General features: G+C 41.1%; 2 protein-coding genes and 1 long non-coding RNA gene across 4 annotated transcripts; 1 reads left to right on the top strand and 2 right to left on the bottom strand.

Moving 5' to 3' along the window:
• Positions 1–10,431: 10,431 nt before the first annotated feature.
• Positions 10,432–11,009, bottom strand: PFN3 (profilin 3). Its single transcript, XM_074292284.1, has one exon. It carries the CDS (start codon positions 10,893–10,895, stop codon positions 10,482–10,484), a length of 414 nt encoding a protein of 137 aa, XP_074148385.1. The 5' UTR covers positions 10,896–11,009; the 3' UTR covers positions 10,432–10,481.
• Positions 11,010–11,037: 28 nt separating this feature from the next.
• LOC141557109 (uncharacterized) lies at positions 11,038–13,580 on the top strand. Its single transcript, XR_012486714.1, has 2 exons — positions 11,038–11,606; positions 12,713–13,580. It is a non-coding gene; the product is annotated as an uncharacterized LOC141557109 (long non-coding RNA).
• On the bottom strand, positions 11,133–23,305 carry F12 (coagulation factor XII). Of its 2 annotated transcripts, XM_074292283.1 has the most exons (14): positions 23,224–23,305; positions 21,614–21,656; positions 19,287–19,383; positions 18,777–18,847; positions 18,333–18,440; positions 17,926–18,060; positions 16,621–16,725; positions 16,007–16,172; positions 15,611–15,765; positions 13,305–13,539; positions 12,880–13,016; positions 12,580–12,723; positions 11,481–11,629; positions 11,133–11,399 (listed from the first exon to the last, which is right to left on the bottom strand). In XM_074292283.1, exons 1-14 carry the CDS (start codon positions 23,278–23,280, stop codon positions 11,238–11,240), a joined length of 1,764 nt encoding a protein of 587 aa, XP_074148384.1. In that variant the 5' UTR covers positions 23,281–23,305; the 3' UTR covers positions 11,133–11,237. The 2 variants fall into 2 exon arrangements, with proteins under 2 accessions (XP_074148384.1, XP_074148383.1); XM_074292282.1 differs by having other exon boundaries at positions 12,580–13,016.
• Between the last annotated feature and the right edge of the window lie 3,394 nt (positions 23,306–26,699).

The raw sequence follows: 26,699 nt of genomic DNA, 5'->3' as shown, positions 1-26,699 counted from the left end.
GATATCAGAAGACAACCAAAAATTCCAGGGCAGCCTGATCACACGAAGAGAAGCTGGTCTATTTGGAAGTTTCACTGAGATATTGATACAAAGAGAAGGATCCCAAAGGAGCTGGAATGTTCTCCAACAGGGATATTAGGATGCTTATATAGTATTACCATTCCTGTCACCCAAGATTTAAGACAAGCAGCATATGGTGCACGGGCAGCCAGACTTCTACCATTTCACCAATTCCCCAGACTGTTTCTGAAGTGTGAGAGCACAAACACACACACACACACACACACACACACACACACACACACACACACCAAGAGAAGGGCAGCATCCTCATGGACTCCTCCATTTTATGCACCATGACTATGTGCATCTGCATTACAGTATATCCAAGTAACAAAAGTCTCCCTGCCTATAAGAGCCTCCAGCAAACAAATAGGCTGCTTCCTGTAGTGAGCAAGCTCCTTGTCATTGAAGGTATTCAAACAGAAACTGGAGCTATCCTAAGAGCTGCAAAAGAGGACTAGAAGTGGTGGCAGATGGTTGGGATAGAATGATCTATGAAGTACTTTCCCATGAGATTATGTGATTCTATGAATATACAGAAGCCTTTACTTTATCTAATCTCTCATCACCTTGGGACAATAAATCAGTCATATATATTTAAAGCCCAAACACAAGTGTACTGAGTGCCATTTTGTGCAACACTCCTACCCCATCTCTCCCCCCATCCTAACCCTTCTCCAATTCTCCACCTTTACTCTCCCACCCCTAGCTTGGCAATGACTCGGATAATATAGAGCTAGGTGGGAAAGGGAAGCACAGCTGTAACCTTCTAAAGAATAGCAAGTGATTTCCATTGGAGGTAGGTAATAGAGGTATTTACAGGTTTCAGGAAACAACCAGAATGCTGGTATATGGTATTTGGAGGTTTGGTTCCAATCCAAGCAACCACATGAAAACTTTGAGGGCTGGGAGCAGGGGAGAGAGCCTGTTTCTGACTCCAGATGACTGAGGAAATTGTCCTATATGATGACAAGTCTTCTACTTGGCCACAGAGCTGGAATAACCAATGACTCTGCCAAACTATAACTGAATAGGTCTACAAAAGGGATAGCTGGCCCATATGTCACTGTGTAGCTGTGAGGAAGCAGGACTATTTCCTGAGAGTCAGCTGAGGGAGGAACAGCAAAACCCTGTCTCCCCTCTGTCTTAGAAAATATTATTCATAATTTGTGGTGAATGAGTGCATTCCCAAATCCACCTTGGAAGTCCACCTATCAAGACATGCACAATAATTCTATGAAAAATACATAGACACACACATAGGCAGATATAATTACTCATGATTGGGCTATGCTAATATAATAAAAATAACAATGTTACCTAAACTAATTTACTTATTCATTACCATGGCACTCTAACTATATAAGGGTAACTTCACAGAGTTAGGAAAAAATAACAAAATTCATCTGGAAGAACAAAAATGTCCAAGAATCTCAAGGGAAATGACAAGAAAAAAGTGAGAAGAAAGGGGAGTAATAGTGCTAGATCTCAAACTATGCTAAACAACAGCAATCATCAAAACTATTTAGTGCTAATTAAATGAGCAAATGAAGCAAATGAAAATAATAGAATGGTGGCAGGTACAAGTAAATTAAAATAGTAGAAGAGTAGTTGATAAAAGTCCCCAAACCACAACTACTACAGGGAAGATTCTCTTTTTAATTAAAAAAATTGAAAAAAATTGGAAAGCAATTTAGCAGAAATTAGATTTAGATCAGCATTTACCACATATACCACAATAATATCTACAATAAGGGCTTACTCATAAAAGGCCATATCATAAAATAGAGGATTGAGAAAGGAGATATCTTTTGCAAACGATAGATGGGATGAGAGTTCTTGACCAAGCAAGTGACTGAAAGGAATGTAAAAATTACAGAAATCAATTTTGATTAATAAAAGTAGAAAACTTTGGCACAAACAAAATCAGTATAATTAAATTTTTAAGAGAAATTGTTGTTGAGGGGAAAATCTTTGAAGTGAGTTTTCCTAATGAAGATCTAATATATAAATATAAATATATAATATAATTCTAAATCACTCATAAGAGAATATGTACATTTAAACAACTCCAAGATTTCCCTTCATACATATCATATTGGCATAGATGACAAATAAGGAAATGAAAATTATTAAAGGGGATATGGGAAAACAGATACCCTAATGCATTGCTGTTGCACTGTGAAATGATTTAGCCATTCTGGAAAGTGATTTGGAACTATACACTATAAATCAATGAACTATGCATTCTCTTTGACCCAGGAATACCATATCAGTCAGTCAATAAACCTTTATTAAGCAACTACTATATGCCAAGCACTGCTAAGTATTGGGGATGCAAAGAAACGAAAAAGAACTGATCTCAAGCAACGCATAATTTAATGAAGCCCAGAAAAAGAAGCTGAAGAGTGTGGGGGGATGTTTGGGAGGGAAGTGGGGAAATAATCAGTTGAGGAGGGGAGGGAGATGGCAGGAAATGATGATCTGTAGCAGGTGGGAAACGATGAGGTGGCTGCCTTATGCCCCTTCCTTAAATGGAGGATCTAAGAAGAGCTCCCAATGTCTACTTTCTACCCTCTTCAAGTGGAGGGGAATATGGTTGCCTGGAGAAATTTACTAGTATTATACATCATTTTCATTTCACAAGTTCTGTATAACGTTCAGTGTTTTGTGCTTTCCCAGTACTTTCTCTCATGCTGTTTAGCATGATGCTGTTAAATGCCTTCACAAGGACAAAAATGGCTTTAAGGTCAGCTACCACTCTGAAAGTGAATTATTTATCTTGAAAAGCTATAAAGACTAAAGTAGAGGGAGAGTTGGTACACAACTTTTTGTTGGCAGATGATTGTGCATTCAGTGCTGAAATATAATAGAATATGGATTGAGTCTCTGTGCTTATGCTAATTTTGGTCTGACAAAAAAACAAGAAAAAAGTTGTCCAGCAGCCAGCACTATACCAGCTATATGTGTATAACAAATGGAAAAATTTTTGAATGCTGTGAATAAGTTCACTTACCTTGGCAGTATATTTTCCAGAATTGTCCACATAGATGAGGAGGTTGACATATGCATTGCCAAAATTAGCTCAATATTTGGAGGCTCTGAAGGAAAGTATGGGAGAGAAAGAAGTATTCGGCTACCTACCAAACTAAAGATCTACAGATCCATTTCACTGATCTCACTGCTGTATGCTTGTGAAACCAGGACAGTCTACCAGGGCTTACCAAGAAACCAAATCGCTTCCATTTCAGTTGTCCAAGGAAGATTCTGAAGATTACCTGACAAGAAAGGGTACCACGCTAAAGTCCTTTTTTAAACTGAAGACCAAGCATTCACATTCTCCTGAGGAGAGTGCAACTCTGATGGGTTGCCCGCATTCTTTGAATGCCAAACATATGTTTGCCTAAAAAAACTGTTTTATGGAGAACATTCATACAAGGCAAGTGCTCACACATAGGTCAGAAGAAGCAATACAAGGATATTCTCAATGTCTCTCTGAAAGACTTTGGAATTGATTGGGAGACATGGGAGATGCTGGCACAAGACCATATCAAAGAAGATACTGTGTTCTATGAGCAAAGAGAAATTCCAGTAAGTCAAAAGAAATGTGAGGTGAGCAAATTTAGAGACAACAGTTCCTGGAAGTAAGAGTTTCAGAGTTGATTTCATCTTACAGAATGATGTCTTTCTGGAGAAAATTAAATCCAGGAAAGCAACTGAGTGTGAAATGAATGAAACAAATATCAGGATGCCCTCCTCAAACTGAAGATCCCAAATATCCAGCCACCCACCTTCTTCAACTAGAGAGAGTCCTGAAGAGATGATTTTCAGATTTCTGAAAAGATGATTTTTTTTGGAAATCATGAAGTTGCAGAAAGCAGCAAGTTGGGAAATGAAGTGGGGTGGGGAAAGAAGATGGGAAAATAGAGAAAATAGAGTGATTGAAGTGTTTTAAGACTACATGGAAGACACAAAATTAATGCATCTAGGACAAAAGGGGAAACAGTCAAGAGAGATCTTTTTATCTTATTTCTTAGATAATGGTTTGATGTACAAAATATATAGACAATTAACAGAAATGTAGAAGACTATCCCTCTAATAGATAAGTTATCAAAGAATATGAACTGACAATTCTCAAAAAAAGAATTTCAAAGTATTAACAATCATGTGAAAGAATATTTCAAGCCATTAATGTAATAGGAAGTGGCCAATGAAAGCATTGAAGCTGAGAGCATTAAAGAAATATTTCATCTCTTTAAGAGGACTTTTAGAACTTAAAGGGTAGATACATTTAGTCTTGCTCTAAGATAGTGAAGTCAGAGAAAGTTCTTACTATACTAATAATAAGAGAAATACATATCAATCCTGAGGTTTAACTTTACAATCAACAAATTAGCAAAGATAACAAAAAATGGAAATAGTTCATGTTGAAAGAGAAATAGAAAGAGTGGCACATCAGTACATTGTTGGTAGAGCTGTGAATTAGTACAATCATTTGGGAAAGCAACTTGGAATTTGCAAATAAGTGGTTAAAATTCATACCTTTGACCCAGAGATTCCACTACTAAGTGTGGAAGCATTCTTTAAAAATCATAAGTTTCTCTAAGAATATCAAGAAATATTATTTTTCCCTAAGGATCTTTTTGGATTCCTGGGCAAAGATTGGTGATAGATAGAGGCCAAAAAGGTCTTATAATAATTGATGAATGACTTGAAAGGTACTCTCTTCTTTTTACCCCCTTGAGAGTAATTACATTAGAGTCTACTCCATGGTAAGTATATTCTCATGGGCTCCTATTTAATTAAGATTCTTGAAACAGCTCTCTGTGAGGGATTCCATTAATAACCCAAGAGAAATGGAATAGTGACTTGGTCGCCCAATTCTGAAATGTTAATCTACCCAGTATTTTAAAAGATTTTTTTCTCTCATTCAGGATAGTCAATAAACATTTATTAAGCACTTACTATGTGTCAAGGACAGTTCAGTGGTGCAGTGTGGTTAGAGTACTGAACCTGCTGTCAGGAAGACTCATCTTCATAAGTTCAAATCTAACCTCGGACACTTAACTAGTTCTGTGACTTGGGCCAGTCACTTAACCCAGTTTGCCTTAGTTTCCTCATCTGTAAAATAAGCAGAAGGAAATGGCAAACCACTCTAGTATCTTTGCCAAGAGTTAGATACAACTAAACAAAACACAATGTGCCACATTGTATTAACTGTAAGGAACACAAATACAAAAAATGAAATGTCTTTCCTCATTTTCAAGCTTACAGTCTAATGGGGAAAGATAACATGCAAGAGAAAGCTGAAAAGTATCGGGTGGTAATGGTATTTGGTGTAATAAAGAATTCGAAGAAATCCAAAATGAGCACATTTGGATGAGAAATCCTATTCTTTATTCTTCAATGAAGTTGATGGATTCAACCTCCAATCAGAGGGGCGGAGCATACTGATGAGATGTAACAAAACTAATTGAATCTTGCAAGATGATGAGAATACATAAATCCAATAGTAACTATATATAATTTATAAATAGACATATATGGATATAAGAAATATATACTATGCTTGTTAGTTTATTTTTTGTTTGTTTTTTTTTTTTTTCATTTAGGGTAGTACTGGGAGCAAGAAGGTTAAGAAAGTAAGATTGGGAGAGTGGGGTGATGGTGCTGGGAGAAAAGAGCATCAATAAAGTATTTTTCTTTTTTATTTTTATTTTTCTTTTTACTTTTTTAAAGTATTTTTCAAAGGGCTCAAAGCTGAAGGGAAGTTGATTTAAAAGAAAACAGGTGGAATAGCTTTTGAACATGTTAAATATCATTATACGCTTTAGGGGAGATTTGTGATTTCATATAATCCTCTTTTTTTGTTCTTTATATATGGAATGGCAAACATGCTTATCCAATTCAGAATAACAGTTTATTATTTTTTAAATTATAAATTATGAGTGATTTTTAGCAGAGATATGGGACCTACTGGGAACAAGATATTGTATATATTATTAGATGTAGTCACAATATATTGTTTAATTCTTATTATCTGTGACAAATAAGGATTCGATCTAAAGATTTAGAGGATTTTCCTTTCAGAATCGAGTAATCTAAGGACAATGTGTCAATAAGATGTAGAGTTCTAAACTATGACAGACAATTCAGGAACTAATCCTATGTAACCACGGAAAAGTCACTTCCCTTTTCTAAAACTTAGTTTCCTTCTTTACAAAAGAGAGGGTTCTTTCCAGCTCTAAATTCTTTGATTCTAAGATTTTGGGTGACCAGATCAAGAAGCAGGAGAATAGTTGTCTGGAATTACCCTGCTACAATTAGCCCTGCAGCAGAACTTGAACCAGTTGGGGCAAAGTACAAAAAAGAAATCAGCAGCTGAGTATTAGAACTTCTTACCACTGGGGCTGCCCTACCAGAGACACTGGCATACTTCAGAAGGCAATGGGTTTCCTGTTCCTGGAAGTATAGTTTTGATGACTGCTTGTTAGGAACACTGGAAAAATGGCTGCCTATTCAGGTAAGGGTTGAACCAGATGACATCCAAGTGTCACTCCAACTTTAAGATGTTATAGAAGTTTCCCTGAAGGAAAACTGGGTTTGGGAGTCCAAGTAACATTATCCTTCATGTTCCCTGTTGTTCAGATTACAGAAGTTCCCAATAAAATCATGGAATACATCAGGGAAAGAGGAGCTGTCAGCAGGTGGTTTCAAGAAGCAAAGAATAGGGGGAGAAAGGGGATGGGCTCAGGACCTTAAGGATAGTATGACAGTACTAATAAGACATAACTACATAAAGCAGTTTCATTTAGTAATAATAGTAAATGAAACAGTTTCATTTAATAAAAATGGGAAACCAAGAGATCCAAAATCCTTCTCATCTCAAAACCTTGCAGTCCATAGCCTGAAAAGAAAAGGAGGAAAGTATAAGAAAATGAAAATAGAAAGAAGCCAAGGTTTAATTATTTATGTTTTTCTCCCAGAATAAAAGTCAGACGGCTCCTCCCTACTCCCAAAAGAGTGATGAGAACAAAGAGAGAAGAGGGAGAGAACTTCAGAGTTCTAGAGCCTGGGGGTGAAGGAAACTACTTCCATAGCTAAAATCCCAACTTTTTTTTTCTTGTTTTGATCTTTTTTTTCTTTTTTTTATTATAGCTTTTTATTTACAAGATAGATATATGCATAGGTAATTTTTCAGCATTGACAATTGCAAAACCTTTTATTCTAACTTTTCCCCTCCTTCCCCCCACCCCTTCCCCCAAATGGCAGGTTGACCAATACATGTTAAATATGTTAAAGTATAATTTAAATACAATATATGTATACATGTCCAAACAGTTATTTTGCTGTACAAAAAGAATCAGACTTTGAAATAGTGTACAATTAGCCTGTGAAGGAAATAAAAAATGCAGGCGGACAAAAATAGGGGTATTGGGAATTCTATTTAGTGGTTCATAGTCATTTCCCAGAGTTCTTTTGCTGGGTGTAGCTGGTTCAGTTCATTACTGCTCTATTAGAACTGATTTGGTTCATTCTCATTGTTGAAGAGGGCCACATCCATCAGAATAGATCATCATACAGTATTGCTGTTGAAGTATATAATGATCTTCTGGTCCTGCTCATTTCACTCAGCATCAGTTCATGTAAGTCTCTCCAGGCCTTTCTGAAATCATCCTGCTGGTCATTTCTTACAGAACAATAATATTCCTTAATATTCATATACTTCAACTTATTCAACCATTCTCCAATTGATGGGCAACCCCTCACTTTCCAGTTTCTGGACACTACAAAGCGGGCTGCCACAAACATTCTTGCACATACAGGTCCCTTGCCCTTCTTTAAAATCTTTTTGGGAATATAAGCCCAGTAGTAACACTGTTGGATCAAAGGGTATGCACAGTTTGATAACTTTCTGAGCATAGTTCCAAATTGCTTTCCAGAATGGCTGGATGTATTCACAATTCCACCAACAATGTATCAGTGTCCCAGTTAAAATCCCACTTTCTGCAAGAAGCCTTTCCCCATTTTGCTTAATGCTAGTATTTTCCCTTAATTATCTCCAATGTATCTGTATATATTTGTATATATCTTTATACATACGGGTTTGTGCATAGCTATTTGCATGTTGTCTACCACATTAAACTGTGAGCTCCTTGAAAGCAGGGATTATTTTTTTTATCTTGTTATCCCCTAGGGTTTAATACAATCCCTGGCACATAGTAAGAATTTTTTTAAAGTACTTGTTGACCAGATTCTTCTCAGGAGGAAGGAGATCTTGTTTATAGCTGGATGCATGTTTCCAGAGGACAACTGAAACCTAGAAGGGATGGCTTTTCCTAGTCTTATCCCTCCCTCCCAGAACCTCCCAACTCTTCACAATTTGCCTCAGGTTACCCCCTCACTCACCCCCTTTAAGACAAAGAAAAGGCACTGGGACTAATTCACTATTAAGACCCCTTTTCAAGAAGCCTATAAGACCCATGCCTCTTTTCCCAGAAAAAAAAAAAAAAAAGCAAGAAGGGAAAATAGAAGAATACAGAAAAAGTAAAGAAAATTGAGGGCTAGGTGAGAGAAGGGAGAAGACAAGGAAAGAAAGAGGAAGGAGAGGAAGGGAGAAAAGAAAAGGGGGAAAGAGAGAGAAAGAGAAACAAGAAAAAGAAGCACAAGAAATGAAGACGAGGAGGAGGGGGAAGAAGAGACAAGAAGAGGAGGAGGAAGAAGAGGAGGAAAAGGAGAAGAAAGAAGGAGGAGGAAAAGAAGAAGAAGGAAGAAAGAAAAAGAAAAGAAGAAAGAAAGAAAGAAAGGAAGAAAGAAAGAAAGAAAGAAAGAAAGAAAGAAAGAAAGAAAGAAAGAAAGAAAGAAAGAAAGAAAGAAAGAAAGAAAGAAAGAAAGAAAGAAAGAAAAGAAAGAAAGAAGGGAGGAAGGAAAGAAAGAAAGAAAGAAAAAGAAAGAAAGAAGGGAGGAAGGAAAGAAAGAAAGAAAGAAAGAAAGAAAGAAAGAAAGAAAGAAAGAAAGAAAGAAAGAAAGAAAGAAAGAAAGAAAGAAAGAAAGAAAGAAAGAAAGAAAGAAAGAAAGAGAAAAGAAGGAAGGAAGGAAAGAAGGAAGGAAGGAAGGAAGGAAGGAAGGAAGGAAGGAAGGAAGGAAGGAAGGAAGGAAGGAAGGAAGAAAACTGAGAGATGACAATATAGTAAAATGTCTGATGAATGAAAGAGAAAGGAGAGGAAGTGGAGAAGAAAAGGACTTACAAAAGAGGGAAAGGAATGAAGTATTCCATGTCAGAAAAAGGCTGAGATAAGTTTAGCAGTCTGCTTATCACCTTCAAAAAGAGTGTGTGTTGAGTGAAAACAGTTCTGGACTTCTGAAGTTGAGACCCCCAAAGTCTTAACCAGTCACCAATATTTGCCTGCTCTATGACCTTGAGCAAAATACCTTGAAGTTTTCTGAACAGTTTCCCTTGTCTGAGAAATGTGGGCAATATAATCCCAGCTCAGCCTTTCTGGACAGATTGTTATGAGGATGGATTGATGGATTTAAAGACAAGGAGAGAGAAGACCCTCTTGTAGGGTAGCTGGTTCTAGCCTACTGGTCAGGTTCTCCATGAGGTCCTGTCCCACCCAGACAGCTCCCAGGAACGAGTGGAGACAAGATCTGGCTTGGCCAGAACTCCCAACTGCATCTCAGTATTCCTTTATACTTGGGTCTCCTGGGTTTCCTAGCCTACTTCCTGGCAATTTAAATTGCACCTTCTCCAGGAAGCTTTTCATGGTCCCCTACAACCCCCTTGCTACTTACCATCTTCCCTCTCAGATTATTCTTTATTTATACTGTATATATCTTGCATGTACGTAGTTATTTTAACGTTTTTCTCCTATTCTTCTCCATTAGAATGTGAACTCCTTGAATACAGGGACAATCGTCTTTGCCCCTTTTTAATCGCCACCATTTAGTAGGATGTACCTGGCATCTAATGTTTAATAATAAGGCTTCTACAAAAAGCTTTTTCCAATCCCTAATCCTAGAGTTTGTTATCTATGCTAATCTGATCATGATCTCAGAGCCCCACTACATTCTGGGAAGATGGCACTAGGGTTGATCCCACACTCGCTGGAATTTATTTGTTGTAGAGGGACCTGTAAGTCTAGTTATTTGTGAGAACCTTCAGAGCCGCCTTGTCTGTGAAACCGAACTGAACTTTCATGGCTCTAATTAATCACTGGGTCTCTGACGTTCAGCGCCAGAATTCTAAATATGCACCTGACTCCAGGGAACGCTCTAAAAAATGAAGGGTCATCTCTGCGCAGTCAGGGAGCGAGCCCCTGGACGATCCATCCCTAGCCCTCCCACTTCCTAGAACAGGGCTCGGCTACATTATAGTATATTTATTCCCGGTCTCTCGACGTTGGCTCCTGGCATCCTAGATCCCCTGGAACCGCAGGCCCCTAATAAGATGATGAGCAGTTTTGTTGAGTGTACCCCCGTGCACGCCCCGCCGGCCCATGAGCACTATTAGGGCTTTGGGCGTGAGTCCCACGCACACAGATCGACCATCTAGTCCCTTGGTCCGGGCGTCCAGAACACCATCATCTTCCTCCAGCAGGTGGTCTCGGATGACGCAGCAGCGTCGGCCTGCCAGACTGATCCCGGACTGCAAGAAGCTGCGGCGGTCAGGGCCCGTCAGTATGCCCACCTCCTGCGGGGAGATGGCAGCCAGCAGGCCTCCAGGCCTCGAGGCCCACACGCAGCGGTTGTCCGAATGTCCCACTACCGCCACGTCATCGATGCGCTGGTCTCGAAGTACGGCGCTGATGTATGTCTTCCAGTCCCCCATTCCAGGGAGATAGAGGAGCCCTGTCCCGTGCTCTCAGCCTCCTGGGGTGTCCCAAGGCCCACTGCTGCTTTCCCATTTACCTTCGTGATGTCAGCGCCCTCTGTGACAGCAGCACCCACTGTGACACCAAAATTTGTTCTGAGCTCACATCTCCTCCCTTCCGGGCCTTGCTTGGGCCCAAAGACACTTCCTCGTTTTCGCCCTACGCCGCTGAGAGAGGACCAAGAAGCCTAGGAATGCTGCGTCTCACATTTTTTATTCTGGGCCCGCCCCATTATGACGCCCCCCTCCCCCCCCTCGGTCCTGAAAGTCCACGCTGGGAAAAGTTAAGCCCAAGGAGCGTCAGGAGACTGTGTGCTCCCGGATCCATCCGAGATAACTGGCTACGTTGGCGTAGACTCCGGGTTTGTTTCGGTTCCCACAGCCTACGCCCCAGCTTACCACTCCGCGCAGAGTGAGCTGACCCGCCTTCTCTTCGCACACGAGCGGTCCCCCGGAGTCGCCCTGAGCCACGGATACGTCACTTCGTGCCCCTGCCTCTTGCCTCCCCGCTCCCCTTTTCATTTTACAGGTTTCTCTGCTCACCTGGCACGCATCTGTGCCCCCTTCCAAGAAGCCGGCGCACAGCATATCTTGGGTGACAGTTTGCCCATGGATATCTTGGGCCGAGCAGCGATCGTGTGGAATGATCGGCAGCTGGGCTTCCTGCAGGTAACTGGAGTAGTCCTCGGCCCCTGAAGAGTGGGGGAGAGGTGACCAGATTATGTTTTTTGGTAGGGTTATGGGGTGGGGAGCCACCTGAGTCCTCCTTCAGGGCCTACTCGCTGCCAGCCTCTCCCCCAGCTGTGTTTGGGATTCATTTTCTCCCTACACTTCTTTTCATCTCTCCCTCTACCCCAGTCTTGAGTCCTTTGCCCAAGAAAGTCACTCCTAGATTGTTTGTAAACTGAGTTAGGATGTGAGCAGCAAATACGGGGATCCAGGGCCGTTCGAATCCATAGGGAGCCCAGGACTCTGAGATTCGAACAAATGCTGGAATTTTCTTACACCAGAGCAAGGCCCTCCAAATCCTGTGGAAATGAAATAAGCTCTTGACTCTCTATGACCCCTTTTATCCCTATCCCTAGGATTCTGAGCTAGCAAGGAACCTTCAAGGAACTTTAGCCTATTTTATTTTACAGTAAGGTGAGGAAACTGAAGACCACAGAGGGGAAATGTCTTGCCCAAGATCCCCCCAGTTCAGAGCCAGAGAGCCCTCGGAGTGCTCTCACTTCAAATCTGAAATATTTCCACTAATAGGTTGCCCCGGCCCACGTTTACATAACTAACATTTAAAACAAAACAAAACAAAAACACTGGAGATTTTAGATTTCACCAGTGCTGGGAACTCCCAGTGAATACAACTCCTTCCACCAACGCAGATTAGCATTAACTCTTAGAAAGTTGCTGCTCTGTGAGGATTATGTGCCTAAAGTTAAAGGCCTACTAGTGTCGAGTAGAGGCAGGAGATGAATTTAGGTTTTCAAAGAAAGCCTTGCTGCCCCCCGTACATGCCATCTTTTGCCATCTATCCTCCCGCGAATTCGATCCTTTCATTAGCCACCCTCCCTTGCCTCGTCCAAGTTATCTCACATGCAGACCTATGTGAGGGGTAAAGTCATCTCCGATGCTCTCTGTTTACTACCTTCATATTGGTGACCCCAGCCGGCGACCTGGCAGCTCAGGGCTTCACCCGGCGGCTCCGGAGACTCGGGGAGGCACACAGGCTGAACAAAAGGCGAGAACTGCGCGCAACCGCCATCCTTTGTCTCCTGCAGCCGCACAAGCGCTAACCCCCAGAAATCGACAAAAGACGGAACTTTGAGTGCTACTGGGATTCGGCTCCGGGCTTCCACGCCCCTTTCTCTGTGTAAGGAAAGCACTGGGGCACCGAGTTGGCCTGAGACCATCCTCCTGGCCCTGGGCACCGCTGGTCCGCACCTACCGATGTCATGCTGGAACGTGTCGGCCCGGAAGCTCTCGTGCAGCCGGTATTCGCGCACCGAGAATTCTTGGCACTGCGGACAACTCTCGTTGAATCGTTCTTGGCCCAGGACCACTTTCAGCAGTTCTGGGGCAGGCCTGTGGGAGTCACTGGCTGGCAGCTTCGCAGCGCGCTGTTAGACGACCCGGGTCCCCTCCTACACAACCCCTTGCTTCCCACCTCCAGGCAGGCCACCAAGTCTGATCTTCAGCCCCAAATCCCTGAACCTCCCTGATCAGAGTGAGAGCAGGATCCCCCCAAGTTTTCTCTTCCCGTGTCCATAAAGGGGTCTAGCTTTTCCCATCCAAAACTCAAGCTCCCCTGCTGCCCGAATTACTCCGAATTACTCCCCAAAAGAACAATTGGGAAAGCACTGGGTCACTCACCTATCCTCCAAGCAATGTGCAGCTGTGAGAACCCAGCAGGCGCTAAAGAGGCTGCCAGCGCAAAAATGCTGGTCCAGGTAGAGCGCGGCTATGTAGGGGTGTGCCCCTGGTAAAGCCACCAGCCCTCCCACAACGCGGGTCAACCCAGAGAGCCTCTTCTTTTGTCGTTGGCCACATGCTACAGAGTTAACCTTCCACTGAGGAGGCTGAGACGAGAGGCTTTCCCTAGACAATGCTGGGAGGGATCCAAGCATCAGAATGAAAACTTAAGACCCATTAGAGTCACTGATATTCCTTTTTTCTATGCTCTCACTATGCCCTCTGTGTACCTCTTGACCTGCCTGTTATCTTATAGTCATAGCCCCTAAATTTGTACTGTCCTTGCCCATGCCCTTAAGCTCCCCACACTGAGTTCCCTGCCTTCCTCTCTTCCCCCATTACTTATTCCATTGATCTATCCTTTCCCCTTCCCAGGGTCTTGTCTTTTCTAGTCCTTTCCCATCCTTTTGAAGCCATTGTGCTACTTAATCTCCCCCTGAGAATAGCTGTTACAACACTAGGACTTAAAGGGACTTTAGAAATCATCTAATGATTTGAAGATAGTACCCTTTGCCTATCCAGTTTCCCTCATTGGGCCAAGGTCTGCTTGTATACATTCATTGTCCTTTTTTCCTGAGCTCATCCCATGTTGTTGCCTGCCCCATTCTTTCTGTGACCATTCTATCATGGTGCCATTTCTTCTGATAGCAATCTATCTTTAATTTATTTCAATTCAACCAGCATTTATTAAGGTGCCAGGGAGTTACAAAAATAAAATGAAAATGAATGACAGTCATACCAATGCTTATCTCATTCCCTCTGTCCATGTTGGTCCTTCATGCTAATCCCTCACATCTCTCTGTGTTCACCAATGTTCTTTTCTGCCTATCCTCTGGTTTGTTATCAACTCTGTGCCTTCTGCTTGTACTGACCCTTTTATATTGTTCTATTTCTATTTCTTGTGCTTTTGATGTTCACTCAGTGTTCCATTCCATCTGCCTGTACTCATCCAGTGACTTCTGCTGCCCTGCCTACTGTCTTGTCAGTCTATGTATCCTCCTGTCTGGCCCAATCGGTATCTTCTGTCAGTATCTCTGTATCATGACTGCCCTCTTACCTGTATCCATCCCCTCTCTGCTCACTTTGCACTCACTGATGCTCTCGCTCTGTACACCGATAAGCACCATACTTTTTTCTTTGTTCCAAAGCCTATCTATGCACACTTTGTGCCCTCTATTGAAGCCAGTGTTGTATCTTTTCTGTGCTCATCTCATGTTGTAATAATTGCCTGCCTTCTTTCTCTGAACAATTTTATTATTCCTTGTCTGTATCCACCATGGAGCACCTCTTAAAAATTATTTGTGTTCCTTCAACAATACTGAATGAAGATGTATTCTGATGGAAGTGGATATCTTCAACATAAAGAAGATCCAACTCACTTCCAGCTGATCAATGATGGACAGAAATAACTACACCCAGAGAAGGAACACTGGGAATTGAATGTAAAATATTAGCACTACTGTCTATCTACCCAGGTTACTTAAACCTTCGGAATCCAATACTTAACGTACAACAAGAAAATTGGATTTACACACATATATTGTATCTAGGTTATACTGTAACACATGTAAAATGTATGGGATTGGCTGTCATCTAGGGGAGGGAGAAGAGGGAGGGAGGGGAAAATCTGGAAAAATGAATACAAGGGATAATGTTATAAAACAAATTACTCATGCATATACACTGTCAAAAAAATTTATAATTATAAAATTAATTTTAAAAAGAGATAATGTAAAAATTACCCATGCATATGTACTGTCAAAAAAAGGTTATAATTATAAAATTAATTTAAAAATGTAAAAAAAATTTATTTGCGTTCATTCCCCGTTCTCTACAACCAACCGGTGCTCACTTTTATTGCCAGCTCTATGCTTGCCCTGTACTCAATCTAGTGCTCTCCATTATAGCCTGGCTGTTTACAATATCATTACTTCTGGAGCTTTACTCTCCTGTACTTTGCCATGCCTACTATATACTCTTGTACTCAATGTCCTCTACCTCCACATAAATTTGTTCAGACCTATGTCTTTCTGCCCACCCTATCTTTTGTGATAGCCCTGTCTATACCTGTGCTCTGCCCTCTGCCATTCCACCCTCACTGTGATGCTCTTTCTATGGGGGTTCCCACTCCCTTTACTTCTGAGAGGTGGTTCTCCCCCCTCCCCGCTTCTGCCTCCTAGTATGGTAATATTTGGCCCCTATCTTACCTGTGAAAGATGATGGAGCAGGTGTAGTTGGGTGCTGTGATTCAATGGCTGGAGTCTGAGTTGGATGCTGGCACATGGCCAGACTACAGTACTCCCAGCTCATCCGAATCCCAGAGAGAACATAGCACCAGGGTCTAGTGTCATTATCCGGGTTCCTGAAACCATATGTAAATGGTATTCAGTACAAATGAGGGTCCTACCCATCTCATACTCATCAATCTCAATATCATTTCTCATCTCTTTCCTGGTCTGGGCCTCACTAATTTTCCCCCAAATCCTCACTTCCTTCTTCTTCCCTGATTTTACCTAAGCCTGCCTCTCCCTCCCCATGTCCCCATTCTCCAGTCTGCTCCCATCTTCTCATGAAAGTCCTACTCAACCCCAAGCCCCACTCACCTACAGTAGGGGTGATGACCCAAACCCTTGGTCAGCACCTGTTCTCTGGACAGATCCTGAAACGTGGCCTCTGAGGACCAAGGTTGGCATTGCTTTCCTGACAATGTGGTCTGGGCTGTGCCCCAATAGGTGAGTCCCCGACTATTATAACATTTTGCACTGGTGTCTAGTATAAAGAGAGGCAGAAATGGAGAGGCTGGGGGAGCCCCCCAAAATTGTGCTCTTTTCTTCAATTGGATCACCCCACTTTAATCATTTATCCTTGTCTCCTTCCCTTTTCCTCCTCTCCTTTGGGAGTTAAATAAGTTGCATCAGCAAGAACTGGTACCTGGAACCTTGGGGTTTATAAGTTAGGATGATAAAATTTCAAGCTAGAAAGAACTTTAAAAATCATCTAGTTTAAATTCCCTTTTTTTGGCAAGTGAGGAAACCAATTTATTTGTTCCACTAGACCACATTCCCTCTCCCCTCTCACTTTGTCAGCTTCTAAAAGGAGGAGGAAGAAAAAGATAAGGACATATCTGTGTGCTGCTCTCTCTCTGTATGTCTTAGTGATTACATCTCCCCTTGAATCCATTTTGGGTGCCCTAGCTTGAAAGGTGCTTTATACCTACCTATTTCACAAAAATATCCTGCATAATTTGGAGGACAATGGCAGACAGACTGGCCCTCTGCCTCCAAGCACTTCCCTCCATGGAGACAGGGGTTATCCAAGCAGACTAGGAAGAGGACAGAGTTCAGTATAATCTTTTGGGAGAAAGTGAGTTATATCCCTCTCCAACCCTAAACACCTCCCCTTACCAACAACTCCCCCAGAGTCCTGAAAAAGGTCTTATTTTCACAATAGTCAGACTAGAACACAGTGTCAGACTTGGATAATTCCACCGAACAGAGAATGTTTAGAATTGGAAAGGCTTTTAGAACATAGTGTTAGATTTAGAAACAATTCAAGAACATAGAACCTCAGAGATAGATAGTATCTTAGAATATAAAATGTAAAAGTTAAAAGTTGAAAAGACCTTAGAACCTAGGTTATTGAATGTTAGGGCTAGAAGGGACCTTATGTTAGAGTCAGAAGAATATAGTGTCAGATACACAAGGTTTCTTAGAACTTTGAACCTTACATCTGGAAGAGATCCTAAAACACAGAACACAGAAGACATTTGGAACATAGAATAAATAACAGAACATATGGTGTTTAGAGCTAGAAGGGATCAAGAAAAAGAACTATTTGAGCTGAAAGATGCCTGCGGTTAATAGAATGTTGGAGTCTTAGAACAAAGGAATCTTTAGAACCTTAGAAAAACTTCAAGGAAGCTTAAAACAAAGACCATTAGAGTGGGCAAGAACTTTAGCACATATTAGAGATGTACAAATAATGTTAAAGCTAAAAAAACGCCATAAGGGTCAGAAAATATGTCAGAGCTAGAAGAGATTTTACAACATAGAAGTGTAAGGGGAATTATATAACAGAACATAACAGCAGAACTAGATAGAAAATTTAGAAGATAGTCTTAGAAATAACAGAAAGATTAGATTGTAGAATACAGAATAAAGCATAGAACACAACAGAACTAGAAGGGACCTTGGAATATAAGATTCAGAAGTAGAAGGGATCCAAGAGAATATGGCCTAGAATATGGAAGCCATTAGAATGTGGAATGTTAGAGATGAATGGCCTTTCAAAAGAAATCTTGGAAAATAAGATTAGTTTCAGTTGGAAGATCCTTTAGAAACCCTATAGTCAAATGCCATTTTACAACTGGGAAAGTAAAGAAGAGCTTCAGACACAATAAATAGGAAGTCACACCAAGAGATTCAGTCTATCTAGAACTCACAAGTCTTTAGACTTGGGGCTTTGTCCCTCCCCCAGCCTCCCCACTTCAGCCTCCCTGTAGCTGTGCCAGGCCGAGCCTCACCCTGGCTGTTTGGAAGCCACTTGCAGTCAGCACTGGGGCCCTTACACCAGCACTTGGCCACTCTCTGTGGCTCTGCACGAAGCCATGTCTCATTCTCATCGAAGAACTGCCTAAGCTGAGGCTCATAGCACTTCTCTGGAGGCAGAAGAAAACTATTTAAGAATAGGTTGTTGACAATCAGTCACAAACTACTCTTTATGACCCCATTTGGTGTTTTCTTGTCAAGGACCCTGGACTGGTTTGCGGGTTTCTTCTCCAGCTCATTTTATAGATGAGACACCCACAGGTAGAAACCCCTCCCCCAAACCTAGGTCTCGATACCACCCTCCCTGTGGGGATGCCTGTATGGAGAGTTTAGAAGCCCAAGGTCCAGAGTCAGGCAGAGTGGGCCTCAAAAGCATTAGCACCTTTTTGGCAGTGCTGCCCAGTGAGGTGGGGGGCACAGAGGCAGTGGGCTCCACGAAAAGTGTTGATGCAGGTCCCTCCCTCCTGGCACGGATGGTGCTTGCAGTGATCTGTGGACAGAAGACCCTTGCATATGAGCACTGAGAATCCAGAATGGCTAATTAGGAGAGATGAGGAAAGGAGAGAGCCTGAGGGAGGGTGATAAAGATTAAAATCAGGACCACAGTAGAACTAGGCAGTTTCTCTGGAACTAAGGACTGAGATTGGAGACTGTCACTCCTGGGGCCCTTTTGGAGAAGTGAGGTCATAAAGCAGAGCTATATCCAAATTCCAAGCTTGAAGAGTAGGATGGAGGAGGTACCTCAGAACTTTCTGGAATGGAAGGGAGGAAAAAAAGGAAGGATTAGAAAGAAAGTACTCCTCCCCCCCCCCAAAAAAAAAAGTACCTTTCACTTTCTTGAACTCCAGGCAATAGACCCACTGCTGATCCCGATCATAATTGTTGGTGGTTGCACACCTGCAGAAAGAGAGAATAATTGCCCCTGCTCTGTACCTCCAAAAGGCCCACCTCCCCCAGAATCATGCCACATTGAACTTCAGGGAGGGAGGAGATCTCCCTAAGATCACCTAAAACTGGAGATCTTAAACTGGGAGATGATAACCATACCTTCTCATAGAATTTAAAGATTTACAAATCTTTATACAATGAATAACTCAGCAAGAAGGAAGTACAAATGTCATCTCAACCTTACAGATCAGGAAATTGGTTCAGATTGGCCCCAGACCACAAAATTAGTATAGTGGTGTCAAATTAATGAACAGCACTTTCCCCTATCTTTCCAATGAGAAAAAAAAGTAGTTTATTTGAATGGAATAATATTTTCATTCGGGAGACCTGTGGAAGATTGTGACTTAAATGATGCAGCTTCACAAAGGGAGAGAAGCCAGGAGCTTACCAGGCACGGGGCCCTGGACGGCCTCTCTTGATACATTTGTGGTACAGCTGGCCTCGATACTGGAAGGGGAAGTAACAGGGATCCCCACTGGTGATGACTGTAATTAACCCACAAACACCAAATGAACCCTTACAGCCTTCAACAGATCCCAAACCTACCCTCCAGAGGCTAAAAGTCTAGTTAGTGGGACAAACATTGTTAAGCACTAACAATATGTGCTTGTGCTAGGCTTGTATTAAGTTATTGAGGATATAAAAAAATATAAAAACTAAAATCAATCCCTGTTCTCAAAGAGCTCAGTTTCACAGTCACAGAAGGTAACAACATGCAAAGAAATAGACATAGATATAGAAATATTTGTATATATGTCTATGTATGGGTGTATATATATAAACAATGCACTCATTAGATAAATTAGAAATAATCTTGAGGAAGGCATTAAGATTAAGGAAAACTGGATTGGGTCTCAGCTCAGGAGTGATGGGGGTTGAGGTCCCTTTAAGATTCCTCTCTGACTGCCCTTGGCTGACCTTGATTCACAAATCCTGGTCAAAGGCACCCTTTGAATATCCAGGCCCAGCCCCACTATCAGCTCAACTTCCCCCAGCCCTCACCTGATCTGAGCTAACTGAAAAGCCCTCCAAGAACTTAGGGGTACCGCCCATCATCTTCTAGGTATAAAAGAGGCAAGCCGGAACTCCCTCTTTGCAGGAGCCCTCCCCACCACACATGGTATCCTTCCAGCCATGTAAGGGTTCCTGCCCGCCCAGCGGCCACCTCTGGCCCTGGTGTCTTTCTAACTGAGCTTTACTTCCAAATTTCTATAATAAATCTTTTATTTATCAATCTAGGTTTTTGGGCCTGTAAATTCATTTACAGGGGACACTGCACCTCATGGGATTATCTAACTATCTATTCGCCTAGAAATGGGGTTCCCCTTTTCCTTTCCCTCATTAGGAGGACCTAGTTCAAATTTGATGACCATGGACAAGTCACTTAACCCTTATTATTTCTTTAAAAAAAAAATAAGTCCAATCTCTAGTAGAAGGTGGGACTTGAGATTTAAAGGATGCTGAAAGGGTTAGGGAGACCAGGAAGTGGTAAGAGGGAAACAGCTAATGAAAATGTCCAGTCAGGAGATAGAATGTCTTGGGCAAGTAACAGCATTGTGTCTGGGTCACAGAGTATGTGGATAAGAGGTGCTTGAAGACTAGGAGAATAGAAAGGGACTAAGTTATAAAAAGTTTTAAAAGCCAAAGAATTTTTTTTCCTTAATATTTCATTCTGGAAGTAATTGGGAGCCACTGGAATTTGCTGAATGGAGTTAGGAGGGACTAGTGTTCAACTCTTCATGACCCACCCCAAATAAAATATTTGAGCTGGGAGAACTCTTGCAATATTGGATGTCAGAATTGAAAAGAATCTTTATAACACACAATCTAGGCTATCAATCCTGACTCAGTTCTATTGTACAAAGTTGAGTGATGACTGATGGCTCTGGAAGGGTAGTGTGGTGGCTGATTGTAGGGGTCCCACTTCATCCATTCTCTAAATATTTGAAAGGCAGATTGCATATAATATAAACTTCAATTTTTACAGTGCTTTGCAGTTTAAATATTTTCCTCACATCTCCAAGGTAATACAATATCATCCATTGTCTAACACAGTGCACAGTACATAGAAAGAGCGTAATAAATGTTTATTGGTTGATTTATTGTCTAACATATAATAGGCACTCGATAAATGCTTATTGATTAATGAGCTGATTCAAATGAGGAAACAGTATATCTCAGAAAGTGACTTGGCCATGTTCACATAACTAGTAATAGTTGTGCCTAGGTCTCTGGGACCTAATGATGCTTCTCTGTACATTGTGTACCCCACCCCCAGTGCCTGGCCCAGTTGCCTACACAAAGCAGGTGCTTGGCGTTTGCCATTTCACAAATCGGTGACCCAGCTTGGGGGGAGAGGAGTGGGACACCCAGAAGGAAGGGAGGGAGAGAAGTATTAGGAATGAAAAAGGCATTAAGAAGAAACTGAGGGGTGTGGGTGTTCGGAAGTATAAAGTCATCCTCCCTCCCCACTCATAATTACAATAATAGCAACAACTCATTTACATACCACCTCCAGACCTGGGCCTTCACTCAAAGACTGGGGCTAGAGTGTCCCTGGCCAGCCAGACTCAGCCCTGGGTCTCTATCCCAAACTGTCCTTTTGTCCTTTCCCAATGAAGGGATCATCTTTCCTTAGAACTCCCAACTCCCCCCCCCCACCACCACCATCTTCCTCTTGGTCACTTGGCCAGAAGTCCAGCTGAGAAGACTCACCTGCAATAGTCATGGGTTCTTTTGGAGTTTTCCAGGGTGGGGCCTATGGGAAAGTAGGATGGGAAGAAGTAGTACCACCTTAGCCTTGTCCCTCTAAATCCCTACTATCCCCTAAATCTCTTTTCATTGTGTTCACTATAAACACTTTCCTTTTGTCTTTTCTCAGCCCCATTTAGAGAGCCAGAGATTATCCTCCTAGCCCACCCACTTCACACACAGTCCTACCACCCAGGTCAGGACCCTGAACTTCCCCAATTTTTTTTCTTTCTAGGCCCTGATTTATCCTTCTCAGTTCCCATTCTTGACCTCTTCACCCCATGTTCAGGAAGTCCAGCATGGGGAACCTGAGCCCAACCCTTTCACCTCATCCCCAAGCTAGTTTCAGAGTCAGAGGAGGACTTAGCAGTTGTCTAGTCCCACTCATATCTAAACAAAGTCCCCCCCCCCATAATATATCTAACAAATGGCCCACTAGATATTGCTAGAAAATCTTCAGTGAGAGGGAACTTACTGTTTAGAGACCCTTATTCTACTTTGGGAGGACTCAAACAGATGGGAAGCTCTATCTTAGCTCAGACTTGAATTTGTTTCAACAATTTCTACCCTTTGCTCTAAGTTATCTCCCTGGAGCTAAAACAAATTAAACCCTTTCAGGTGGTGGCTCCTCAAATGACTGAAGATAGATGTATGTACTAGTCTCTTCATAGTTCCAGTATCTTCAATGTTCCTGATGTAGTTCAATCAGGGCAGATTACATTAGTAATTAATAGTTCTAATACACAATGAGCATTTCTTTAATATTTGCAAAGTGCCTTACAAATAATCTATTTGATCAGGGCTATCTCCTTATCTCAGAATACTTTGCATATCTTATAATAACCTTAGATCATATTAACTTACTAGTCTAATATATCACACTGTTGACTCATACTGAGTTTCCGGGAACTAAAAACCCCGGAGCTTTTTCAGGTTGCTGTTTAACTATGTTTCTACCATCCTGCCATTTTGTGTCTTATTTCTTATGTCTCCCTTGTATTGAGGAGACGCCTTGTATTCCTAGAAAAACTCGGTGCCTGGGGATTTTCAGATAGGAATGGAACCAGAACAAAAGCCTTCCCAATCCTGGGGTACTAAACACCTGGAGAAAGTAGGTGAGGGGAAAGGATTGTTGGAAATTCTGGTTCTCTTTTCTTCCCAGCCAACAACTAATCAGTTAAATTCAGGGGTAGAGGTAGAGACCCAACAGCAAAAAGGAATGTTTCCCCCTAGGAATTTCCTGAAACCATGATTCCTTTACACTGGGGCCCTATAATATAGCCCCTCCTCCTTCACCTAGGACCTCTAACCCAGCCCCCAAACTATTTTTCTAAAATTATCTCTGCCCCTATTTGATTTCTCCTGAGACCACCCTAAATCTTTTGCTCATAGTTCTTCTTCTCCTCCCCAAAGGAACCCTTAGCTCAACTCTCATGTCTCCTAGAACCAATCTATCTATCCTTCTCTCCTGGAATAATCCCCTTCTCCCAGAGTCTGAAAACAACACATATACCCCAACCTCTTCCTCCTTTACAAAGTCTTCTAGACTTTATTCACCATTACAGTTGTCTTACCATAAGTGCTGGCCTCAGGCCCATCAATAGGGCTCCAAATAGCAGTAAGAAATGCATGGTGTCTGTATGCCTGGATCAATATGGTGGGGTAAGGTCCACGGGAAAAGTTGGAGTCAAAGAAAAGTGAACTCCAGCCAGGCTGAAGCCCCTCCCCCTGACCCTGACCCAAGTTTAGGGCCCAAAGCCAGTGTATATTTGACAGGAGGAAATATCAGCCTTCTTGGGAGAGGCAATGATGAGATCCAACAAGTCATGATAAGGAACAAGTCACAAAGGTAGAGAGTCATCCAGAATGAATTCACAGGCTCAAACAATCTCCAGGTCAAGGGGAAATGCTTATTATTATACTTAGCAAGCAAGCATAGTTCTTAATAAACACACAATTAACAAGGAGGAAGATGGGACCTTTTATGGGAAAAAAAAAAAAAAGGGTCCCATCTTCCTCCTTGTTAATTGTGTCCTAATGTGTGTTACTTGGGTCCTATGGAAAAGGACCCAAAGGAAAATATGCTAATCCTGCTAATTATATACATTAGTTAATCATCTGGTGGTCTACTTTCCTGTTTATACAAGATAACCTTAGGAGTTGACATCTATAGCTTAACCTCCAGATTGTATAAAGTGACAGTAGGTGTCTGTGCAGGATAGCTCTGTCTGTATAAGATAATTCTGCAAGGTTTATTTGCTCCTCTCTACAGCCCACTCAGATACGTGATTGCTGCCAGGGACATAGTCTTTTGCTGAAATTCATTCAGCCCATCATTAGGACCAAGTTAGGTTTGTCTAGAAAGTTTGAATAAGAGGAATGGGATCTCTGGGACACCTTACTCTGAGGCATGAATTATGGATGGGTTTAAGTGAGGAGGACAGGTACAATGATGAGCCTTTCTGGATCCCCTGCCTTTACCTCTAATCCTTTTTGGATAATACTTAGTTCTAGTTCTGCTACTTGCTATTTGTTAGACTTTAGGAAAGTTACTTTGTTTCTATCATCCATTTGTAAAAATAAAGAGTGAGGAGATAGCATCATAGAGAAGAGAAATCGCTAAATCTGGAATGTCACCAAGGATTTGGCTTCTAGTACTTCTTCTACAACTTAGCTTCTAATGTGACTTTGACAAGTCATTTAACCTCCCCCAGACTCATTTCCCTTATATTTAAAGGAATGGGTCAGACGACTCTAAAATTCCTTCCAGTCTAGATCTCTAAACTTATAAAGAGATGATTTTTTAAAAGTCCGACATCCTGAGAATTCATTCCCTCAGTCCTTTCCATTATAGCAGAATTCTAGTTGTTAGAAAGTTTTTCCTTAGAGGAAATGAAAATCTACATTACCACCTTTCTATCCATTGCTCCTAGCTCTGACTTTTAGTAACAGGCACTTCAAATGTTTTCAGAGTGTGTTCATGTCCTTCCTAAATTGTCTCTTAGAATGACTGAATTCAGCAGGCTAAACACTCATAATTCCTTTATCCTATCCTCATTCGTTACAGTTTTAAGTTCTCTTTCCATCTTGGTTACTCTCTTCTGGACACATTTTAAATGTCCTTCCTAAAATGCACTATAGAAGTGGTCTGACAATGATGGAGAATAGCAGAACTATCACTTCACTTGTTCTGGACCCATTATGCAAAGTAGACTTCCTCCAGGGCTCACCTCTGGTTTTGCCAAGTTGGGTTCCTCTAGGGTAGCTGTTAATCAGAGTTCCAAGGGCAACCCTGCAGTATCTATCCTAATATTGAATCTTATGGACTCCCAATGGTTTGTTTCCCTTTAAAAAAAAAAAAATCAGTAGACTCAGTTCTTTAGCAATGACATTTGTTTAAATATAACAAAAGTTGTAGTTGTAAAAGCATTATCCACCAAATTTGAGACATCATCTCCCATAAATACAAAGTCCATGAAGGGAAGAATGGGCACAAATTTAGATTATAAGAGTAGATTTCTGGGTCATTTAACTATTAACTTGACATTTTATCTAATGTTCATGGCCTCTCAAACCTCTCCAAAATAGGAGTTATGCACAAGAGATAAAGCAATTTCAGCTGCCTCTGTGGTCTAGGTCACCAAGAATCCTAATGAGGCAGAAATTCAATGATTAAAGAAGGCTAATCCCTAACTCCTAATGCCCTCACTCAATATCCCCTCACCTCATCACTCACTATATTCAAACAGAGATACATAAGCATACCCAAGGACTTACAACATAATTCAATTTTACAAACATTTCCTACTCCTCTCCCCCTCTGTCATAAAAAAAAAAAAACACCAAAAAGCATTTTGGGCTCAAGACCATGGCAGTTTTCAGTGCTATGATACAGTTCAACAAAAGTCATACATGCAGTGTGTGACACTCCAAGCCTAAGAGAAAGAGCCCAGTATGATGTTTGGCCCAGTTCTGTCACTTGAAGCAGAGACTGAAATCAGTGAAAGGTGAATTGCCTGATGTGGGAAGAGACTGATATATCTTTGAGGTCCAGACATCAGGGAAACTGTCATTAAAAGGGAAGGAGTCCAAAAGTGAGCAATAGAAATATAGAAGACCAAAATAATCAGATATTTAAGAGGGGAAAAACTCAATTAAAGACCTGGAGCATTCGCAGATAAAAGGGAAGACATTAATAACAGAAATATGGTCATCAAGATCAACTAAGAGAGTCCAGATAAATTCAAATCAATATTGAAAACAAAAAAAAATTATATCTGATGAGTCAGAAAACCTTGTGAATTCCCAAAAGAGTATAAGACTACAGCAGGTTATTCCTGAATAGGTTAAAAGAATTATGAAAGCAGAATTTATGAAAGCACAGCAGAAATAGTTGACAGTATAATTGTACATAAATTGTTCTCAAAAACTGAGAAATAACCAATCAGATTGCTTTTTTGAAACAAACAGTCATGAAGCAGGGAAGGATGAAATATAGAAGGAAAGCTATAGACCTATATAATTAACGAATTTTTAAAAAGTTAAACAAAAGCCTGTCAAAAAGATTGCAGTGATTTATGTGCAAAATTATTCATCATGACCTAGATGGATTTAAACCAGGGATATATTATTCAACATTAAGAAGAAACAATCACATATCTACATTCTGATTAATTCAAATAATAAATTCCCTTAAATGATCACATTATTTGAATTTACACTGCATATTTCCACTGGGCTAGAACTAATTACTCTATTTTATATAATTATAACTTCAAAATAAGGTGAGTCTGAGTACATGGAGTAACTTTAGTGGATTCTTTATGAACTAATGAATTAATTAAACCTAGCTATTTAAAAAAAAAAAAGGCAAAAATCATCCCAAACCACATAGTTTTCTCAATATATGAGAGAGAAAAAATGGCTTTGAAAAAGTACAGCAATCATTTATGCTTTTAAAAAAAATCTCACAAAATATAGAAATAGTCTTTTTTTTTAAATCATAAGAAATTACTTATATAAAACTAAAATCTAGCATCATATGCAATAG

The sequence above is a fragment of the Sminthopsis crassicaudata genome, chromosome 2 (assembly GCF_048593235.1).
Source record: "Sminthopsis crassicaudata isolate SCR6 chromosome 2, ASM4859323v1, whole genome shotgun sequence".
NCBI classification, from domain to species: domain Eukaryota; kingdom Metazoa; phylum Chordata; class Mammalia; order Dasyuromorphia; family Dasyuridae; genus Sminthopsis; species Sminthopsis crassicaudata.
Note: the sequence above shows the minus strand (reverse complement) of the source record. Positions and strands in the feature narration are given on the sequence as shown.

Excerpts from the sequence above, each read along its gene's own strand:
- PFN3 (XM_074292284.1), bottom strand. The coding sequence starts at position 10,895 with ATGGGGGACTGGAAGACATACATCAGCGCCGTACTTCGAGACCAGCGC.
- F12 (XM_074292282.1), bottom strand. The coding sequence starts at position 23,280 with ATGCATTTCTTACTGCTATTTGGAGCCCTATTGATGGGCCTGAGGCCA. Across the intron at positions 13,540-15,610 it reads TGCTCCATCATCTTTCACAG|CATTGTCTAGGGAAAGCCTC; the intron begins GTAAGATAGGGG and ends GATCCCTCCCAG. Across the intron at positions 11,400-11,480 it reads GGGGCACAGATGCGTGCCAG|GGCGACTCCGGGGGACCGCT; the intron begins GTGAGCAGAGAA and ends TCCGTGGCTCAG.